Source organism: Belonocnema kinseyi, chromosome 1 (assembly GCF_010883055.1).
Source record: "Belonocnema kinseyi isolate 2016_QV_RU_SX_M_011 chromosome 1, B_treatae_v1, whole genome shotgun sequence".
In the NCBI taxonomy this organism is placed as follows: Eukaryota; Metazoa; Arthropoda; class Insecta; order Hymenoptera; family Cynipidae; genus Belonocnema; species Belonocnema kinseyi.
The window spans coordinates 180,125,387-180,134,325 of NC_046657.1; the positions used below are offsets into that span (position 1 = coordinate 180,125,387).

Genomic DNA, 8,939 nt, shown 5'->3' on the forward strand with positions numbered 1-8,939 from the left:
ACTTCGTACGTTAAAACCATTGAACACTTAACAAACGCTTTGTCCGGGGGCGAGGCACGCGGGGAATTTCGCTATTTTCACACAGTGGGGACTTGCAGCTACATTTGATAGAACTGAGGTCTATAGATCTATAGTTCACAAACACTGGATACCTCGAATTTGATTTTTATTAGTTTTATCATAATGTTTACAAGACTCTTTCTATATATTTGACAGAATTGTCATTGCTAGGTGCTTAAAGCCGCTCAGGAAAAGAAATGTCCTTTTCGAGGCCAAAAATACGATTATAACAACTTTCTTACTTTATTGAATGACGTATTTGTTTTTATAAAAGGTATATATATAAAACACAATAGACATTTGGAGATTTAAAAAATTTTAATGAAATTTTCGGTATTATAAAATAACCACTTGTCTACTATGAAGGAATTGCGTAAAATACAGGAATAGTCCGAAAAATTCAAATCCGAAAGTCCGAAAATTTTGAAGAAATTTTGGGATGAGGTTTAGTCATTTTGTAATGTATTACAATTCTATAAGATTAACAACTAAGACGGAATTATGTTTTAAAATTTTATGTAGAATAGTCAAGTTCTTGTAAAAGACAATTTGCCGCAAAACATTTTATTTAATTGTTTTATTCTTATAGCTAAAAATTTAGGAAGTCATAGTTTCTGAAAAAACTTCTGGTCATGGTGATCTCGTATCATAACTTGGGTTAATTTGATTTTCAATTTATTTTTCAACTTACTGGTTCAGATCTCCTTGAAAGATATAAGGTGTAGTGTACTGTAATAACTAGGGTGCAATCTTTGCATTCTTAAGTCGTAGAAAGCAATAAAGATCTGCGCCGAGTCACTTTGGAACACTTCTTATGATTTCAGCACTTTTCTTGACTGTAATTCGGTTCCACAATCTCAGTTTATAAGTCGGTCAGAAAGCGGCTAAAAAAAGAACAAAATCAGTAATCCAAGCAATAATCTCTGATATAGATATCGACCTTTAAAAAAATATAACTGTCGTCCACAAGATATTCGCAAAACAACATAATGCAATGGGTGTTAGACAGCTCCGTTGAAAGTAGAGTGATTGAAAAAGATAGAAATTGGGGAATAGGAAATGATATAACTATTTTATCTATCTCAGTTAGTGAAGCAAGCAATAATGACAGATTAAAAAGGCTACAGAGCCTACCAGGAAATGAGAAGTGCGGAACTATTTTTTGGTAAATTAAAAATTTAAGTCGGTTACAATGATGTGATTGTATTTGAATTTTTAAAAATTTAAATTCAATTTATGTTTGCGAAACTTTGAAATGAGGTCAGGTTAGGATGGTCACATTGAATCCCGAAAACGCTATATTTTTCTATCCCCAATCTCAATAGTTTTTAAACTTTTCTCCATGCTTGTATACCTACATGCCTAAATTATATTTTTTAAATTTTCATAAACATAAGTAATTGATAATAATTTTTCTATACAATAAGGAATCAGCAATTTCAATAAAAAATGTATAAGAGGTCAAATTAAATTGAAAAATAGCGTTTGGTCATTATTTTGTTTTTATTATTATAATATTGTAAAATACGGAGATCGAAATAAGAAAAATGTTTAAATGACTCGAAAATGATCTGAAAATCTAAAAAAATTAAAATTAATATTATAGGTTGAAACATTAAGTATGGATTTGAGCAGATGGCTGGTCTGATGATAAGTTAGACATATTTTTTATTGGATTTATAAAAAACTGTTTAGGAAAAATTTATTAATCAGTCTTTTTCTACGATATATTTTTTGTAATCGACAAAATTAATCAGGATACGTTCTTGCATCACTTATAATTGCTAATTTAAAAAAATGATTAGTTATTTAACTCTGATCTAATTTTTCTCCAAATGAATTTTTTTGTACCCGTTTTATTTATGCTGGCATACAGCAAAGAGATATATTGGAAGCATTCTTTTTTATACTTTTGAAAATTCAAAGATTGTTACAAAATGGTGCTTTTATATGTAATATTCCCGTACCTTTTGATAAACATAAATTTAATCGTGCGAATTATGGATTTGTACACGTTCTGTTTTATTTCACTTTCTTCAGTTAATTATTTTCCCTTAATTTCCGTGCATTTTTAGTTAATTTATTTACACAATATATTTCCCAATTTTAAGAACTCCTCAAAACAGGTCGTGCTGCCGCCCGACCTGCCCCCTCCCCCGGAGTTGGTGCCTCTAAACGTCGTGAAAATATATTACGTATCATCAGAAATTCCAACACCAATGATGCAAGTGAATTGAACATTGAATCATCACGAATTTCACTTTGTATTAATTATATTCACGGTATAGAACTTTGTAAATATAATTGTCATAGTTCTGCGATCTAATAAGTTTATAAAATGTATTCTTTTATTTTTGTTTCCAGGTGAATTAACTTGAGGAAATTAACCTGGATCCCAAAGGGGGTGGTGGAAGTGAAAGGGATTAGATTCTTATAGATGTCACAATGCTGTATTCTACATATATAACTTATTTCATTGACAATATTCTCTGATTTTCTTAATGTCTGATATTTTTTCAACAGTGAAACACCGAAATCCCACTGGTTCCCCGGTGAAAAAGCAGGATACTGTTTCAAATAATGTCAGTTTCACTGGTTCAGCGATTTAGAGAGCAGATATAAACTAATATTATGTTGGAGATTGTACATATTTTTGTCGTAGTTAAGCCGTTTTTTGGGTATTAATTACAAACACTATCTGATACCATTTAAAATAAAATTCCCACAGTGCTTTTAAGAAAAAAATTAAAATAACAAGATATAATGATAGAATTTAGTATAAAATAACTAATACTGAACACCAATCCAAAAGTATCAAATAAGAACCTGAAGAATCTGCAGAGAAATTTTTTAATGCTCTTTTAAATTAAACTAGGAAAATTGTCAATGGCTGAATCAGTATTTTGAATTATTATTGGTGAACCAGGGGTTTGTCGTTCTTGACAACGGCCATTATTGGGTACTGGTGTTTGTGTTAGAAATAATTGGAGCCATGCGGTAATAAGCTGTGTATATGGCATATTTCGCTTGAAAGTGTGGCTGGCCCTTGACCATTTGGATTTTTCTTAAAGCAACTCTATACATTGACGTAATCACGATTACGAGTCTCCACACATGCAGACGCGATGTATTATATCCTATTATATTGCAGCCGGGCTCTTATTTATTGTTGTGAATGCGAAGTGAGGGGTTTAAAAGATAATTGTGCAACGATTAGCACCAAAGTGTTGATTGATAAGAATCATGCCTAACTAGCACTAAGTAATGAGTAATCCGCACTGATTGAACCAGTGACGGAATTCTACTGAGTGAATCAGTGAAATAGCACGGATTGTCCGTGAAACACTTCTAGCTGTTTCAACAATTGAAATGATACGACTTAATTTCAAGAGAGTATTTGGAAGTTCGTCTTTTAGTATAGTATTCTTTGTGATATAAATTTGATATACATGCCCAACTGACAGTAAACTAATCTAGTTTTTGTAAAAAAGAATTATTCCCTTGAACTAGGTGAAATCCGAGTTTTCTGTACAATGTTTACAATGCTTAATGCCTTCATAGTAAATAAATGAAAAAATATTGATAGTCTTTCAATTTTTTCAAATTTGAAGAAAAAATTCTCTTGTCTGTGGTTCGAAAAAATCGAAAATTATGAAATTTTGAAACGCTTGTTGTATTATCTTTATATTCTTCATACTGAAGCAGTTCAGAATATTTGTGGAATTGAAAATACATTTATAAATTCAAAGTGGGAGACCATTATTTATATTACGCTACTGAATGACCTCTTATGAATTCATAACCTAAAGTATTGTATGTATCTTAAAAATGTAGCTATTACGTGAAACGGAATCGAATTCAAGGAAATCCGATAATTGCATGCGCGTTTATTAATGAAGAAGAGAGAGAGGGTGAACGGGTGTGATGAATGGAGAGACCGGCACGATACGAGGACTGATCGAGGAAGTGCACTCTTCACTAAACACCGCCACGAATAGCTGCTTTTGCGGGAACATGAAAACGAGCTCGGTACTCGTTCGAGAAAAATAGATAGCATTCCGTAAGTTTCAAATAGATTCTTCTTTCCAACAATGAACGTCCAGGATTTAGCAAAGGAATAATATCCTTAATTAAAAAATATAATTAATTTAAAGAAAAGAAAATTATAAGTTATTTTAAATTGTGCAAGTGTTTTCACAGATTTTTAGAACTGAAAGTGACAATTTTTGAGAACAATGGATAAAGTCTGATGGAAATTAAAATGCATACACCTGATAATATTTGCATGCATATTTTTTCCTAAAGAAATTCTAAGTCACCATATTTCATGGTAATTATTAATCATTTCCGTTTTTTACAAAAAACATCGTTTTGTAGCAGAACTTATCCTATGGAATTAGAATTTATCTTAATCCACATACAAATAATTTTCTTAGCGTAAGAAAAATATTCACGTGCTTCAAACGAAAACAAGTAATATAACGAGACTTGTGATTTAAGAAAACTTTTCTTTGATATTTATAGTACATTCATGGATAAATTCTTCATGCATTTATGTAACTATTCTCTTATTTGTCACCAGCCCCGTCGATCTTATGCTGACATGCTGAACTTTACCTCAAACGTTTTCTTTGTATCCGCCCAGAAACCCTCTTTACAAAGGAAAAAAGTCTTCGAGAAATGGAGAAATATACTCGCTAATTGTCTTAAATTTCACTGAATGTGATTAACTAATTGATATTTCCGTTAGTGAATATTTGGATACCTTTTATTTGTAAATGTCTTCTTAACTACACCTCAATCAATAATAAGATTGGGTTACGCAAGTTTAAATAAGAGATTTTTTATAGCGACTTTTTACTTCATAATTTTATTTTTTGCTTATCATGCAGATGGAGTTGAAGCCAAAGTTTTCATCAGGGCCAAACCTTTCATGGTACAAGATCGGCGGTATCTTAAACTTCAGCAGTTGAAGATGGACTTCAGTGTTAAAGACATAAAGATGGGCGTCGAAAATGTCCACGATGGCAATACCGTTCTGCGTGAGTACTTGCAACTGTCAATCTAATAATCACTCAGTGAAATCTAATGTTTCAATTCCGCAGCAATTTAAGCACATCAATTTTCAATAAGAGCGAAATGTTTAGGTTTTAGGGTTTTGTAGCCCCTGGAAGAAACCCTTATAGTTTTGGTCGGCTGTCATTTCATCGCACTTTTTTCAAGAAGGGAAAGTGCGGGGAACTCATAACTCACAGCCCACAACTCACCATCGACAACTCGCAGCTTACAATTCACAATTTAAGAAAATGAGGATATTATAACTAGAAGAAGTAAGGGGAAGTGAGAAGGTAGAGAAAGTGAGGGGAAATTCGGAAAGTGAGGAGAGGGGGAAAGTTGAGGAATAGATGGGAAGCAAAGGTTAAAGTGTTGGCAGGGGGAGCAGAGATGTAGAGAGGAAGTAGAGGACTATAGGGAAAGTAGGGGTATAAAAGAGAAGTGGGGTTGGGAAAATATGGGAGGCGCATGTTTAAACGACATATTTAGAGAACATTAAGGTAGGAAACCCTTATTTTTAGGGCAAGGCCTAATACCAATTAATTATTCCTGTTGACAAAACCATTACGTAATTATTACCTTAACTCTGTAATTATGAATCATGTGTCCCCTCAGCGTTTACAGACTCTCAGTTTCTTCTAATATTATGTAACAGATCTGTTAACATAAACAGTGACTCGATTGTCGAATCCGAAATTAGCCAAAGCCTTTGGAGGGGTCTTCAAGCCTTTGATGATAACGCATCCCTTTGTCAGTCGTACTCCGTCGCTAGTAAGCTTAACTAGAAATGTCAAACAACCGTATCTCCAGAATTGAATATGGGCAGTCCTAGACACAAACCGAAGCTCTAGCCTCCTGTGATACTTCCCTACGATCGGCGATTCTCTCTAGGATCATCGACGCCCCTAACTGGTTATTCCGGTCCCAACTTCAGGACTGCTAATAACTGTACACGGACTGTTGGCTATTTTTAACATTCAAGTGGCTATAAACCGTTATTTCCTTTTCAATAATATGCAAAAAATAAACAAAAGTCGGGAATTATTTAAAAAATTTTGTTTAAATATTTGACTAAACGAGATTCGAAATTAGAAATAAATAAACATAGAACAGGGTTAAACGCAAAACATTCTAAAGGTTAAAAATAACATTACCCAAATTTGAAAAAAATAAATTGATAAGTTTAAAACAATTACTTAAATTAAATAAAACCTGAAAGGAATCACAGTATGAATTTGTCTTTTCGTTGAAAATTTTAATCGCCTGAGTTAGCAAAACATTTAAGCGCGGTAACAAATATATATGCAAAGCCCGCACCCTCACAAATCGCGCTAAATGAAATTCTTAAAGTCCATGGCATGAATAAAGGGAACACTAAAACTTGGATTTGGAGGGTTCTGCTGCACTTTTGATCCATAACAACGATTTGAATAATTTCGGGACAAGACCAGTAGTCCGAAATATGGTATCTACTACATCTCAAAATACCCTCCCAAAAGGTACCTACCCAAAAGCGATTAATAATCGATAAGCTAAAAAGAACCTAAAATCGAGAAAACAATACCTCGGTTTGGAATAACGAGGATTTACCTACAATAGACGCATGAGACTTAAGAAATAATTTGATGCAATTAAACAATGAAACTGTTGAATGCGATTCCTTTTTATAGAGCGATATTAATCAACAAATGAATAGATTGGTATCATTATAGAATCTGAAGAACTTTCAGACCATTAGCAGATAGCTCTTTTAAAATAGAAATGAAGCCATAGAACCTAGTTATAGGTAAAGGTAAAAGTAAATCTCGGAACAGACCACCTTTTTCAAGGGAAAATTTTAACGTTCTTAAATTCCCGCTTATATTGATCTGACCATTCTCAATTTCCCTCTTGAAAGTCTTTATTTCGTAAATCATCAAAATAAATTAATTTCTGTTATAAGCGAGGAAGTTTTGGATGTCAAGAAGTCCCAATTGAGGCGACAGTGGTCTGTGGCACCAACGTTTACAGCAATTCTAAACAGCCTGTTCCCCGTGATTTAGGCTTAACGAGTAGAAATGTTACAAAAAGAAAAGAAAAAGGAAAGAATGTTGAAGTTGAATATTCGTTAAAGTGCCGAATATTTTTCAAATTATAAGTAGTAACACATATTATTACGGCGCTTTGACTGGAAGGACATGAGGTCCTGCTTCACCAGTAAAAGGTCGCCCAATTGAACTTGGTGAGTATCCACCAACGAGTTGTTCCTCTGTAATAAGTGATGGAAGTACTCCCTTGACCACTGGCACCAAAAATTGTCATGAATCTTAGTAAACAAGAAGAATCTGGAAAGAGAATCATTTTTACGGTCCCTCAAGAACGGATCAGGAAAAGTAGAAATATGGACTTCGGTTAGTAAGTGCCCAGGATTCAGGTCTGATGACGCAGTTGGCACCCTTAAGATCGGAGCGATCGGATGTGAATTAAGGGACGCCTGAATTTGACAGAGCATAGTGGTAAATTCCTTAAAGTTCATGCGACTCTCTCCAATACAACGGCGAAGATGGCGCTTAGTTGACTTAATCCCTGCTTCCCGGATACCTCCAGCGTGAGGAGCATGTGTCGGAATAAAGGACCAGGTAGTCCCTTTGTTAACCAAGCATTCAGCAAATTTTGCGATAATTTGAGAGTTTCCTCGAAGCAGCGCTCGCAACTCCCGATCTGCAAGTACAAAGTTAGTGCCGTTATCGCTGTAAAGTCTAGAACATGTACCTCAAAGAGAAAAACCCGTTTAAACGATGAATAAAACTATCTGAGGATAAATCTGAGACAGCTTCCAAATGCAAGTCTGTTGAAGAAAGATAAATAAAAAGACACACATGACCCTTGTATGATTTATGTCCCGTTCCTGATGAAACCCTCATCCATTGTAAGACACCATAATTTACATCAGTGCATGCGAAGGGCTTGGATTCGGGAACTCTATCAGTAGGAAGCTAACCCATTAGTTGATCAGGTGTTTGGTTCCGAAATCGTTCGCATATGACGCACTTGTGAACAATGCTATTTATTAACGATTTCGCTCTGATAATTCGATACCTTCTCATGATAAAGGACAGCATTAGTTGTTGGCCACCATGCATTGTCCTCAGGTCAGCCTGTAAAATTATAATATCAGTTACATAATCAGTTTTAGGTAAAATTACTAGGTGTTTCTGATCAAAAGAGAGCAGAGATTTTTGGAGTCGAACACCAACACGAAGACGTCCTTGACCGTGAAAAAAGGGAGCGAGTTTAACCAAATCGCTTTTTCTCCTAAAAACCGGCAATCCAGGCGTAAAGCTATTAATCGCATACTTAAAGTCATGTACCTGTGTACTCCTCAGCCAGAAATTGAGACCTTGATTTAGTTTTTTGGTTACCAAGTAGCGTTCCACTGGATAAACCTATGGAAAAAACTGGACAAAACCTATAACGATACGTCTTAGTACGCACAAGTTTAACAAGGGATGAGCACTGATCAGTCAGATTACAAATCTCAGTCTCTTTAATCCAGTTAGGTCCATTCGAACACAAATAAGAGTCCAATAACTCATGCGATGAAAATCTTATAGTCAAGCAGAGCAGTGAGAAGCAAGGCCCCAAAAAGTTTCAACTCAGACAAGGAGAAAGTCTTGAATTAAGCGACTTTTGTTTTTGCCATGATAAAGATTGAGTGAACGACACCATAATGATCTTAAAGGACCATGTACAGTCTGTCAAGTTAAAGCGTGGGTGGCTTTACTCGCAGTCGGTAAGGTGTATCGACATGATTTTGGTGTCAAAATATTAAGAAGAGCTCCCTC

At 34.5% G+C, this 8,939-nt stretch overlaps 1 protein-coding gene across 5 annotated transcripts in view; it reads left to right on the forward strand.

The window, feature by feature from the left end:
• The window catches only part of LOC117172324 (protein takeout), a 126,930-nt gene that overhangs the window by 103,912 nt on the left and 14,079 nt on the right, over positions 1-8,939 (forward strand). The window contains exons 3-7 of one of the 5 annotated variants that reach the window (XR_004467010.1): positions 2,172-2,342; positions 2,425-4,120; positions 4,261-4,390; positions 4,643-4,805; positions 4,953-5,071. Coding sequence is in view for 1 of the 5 variants with exons in the window: in XM_033360111.1 (XP_033216002.1) it covers positions 4,953-5,102 (150 nt within the window). In the remaining 4 variants the exon portion in view is untranslated. Of the gene's footprint in view, positions 1-2,171; positions 2,343-2,424; positions 4,391-4,642; positions 4,806-4,952; positions 5,103-8,939 lie in introns of those variants that run through there. The other 4 variants (XR_004467009.1, XR_004467011.1, XR_004467012.1 and 1 more) reach the window with 4 other exon arrangements.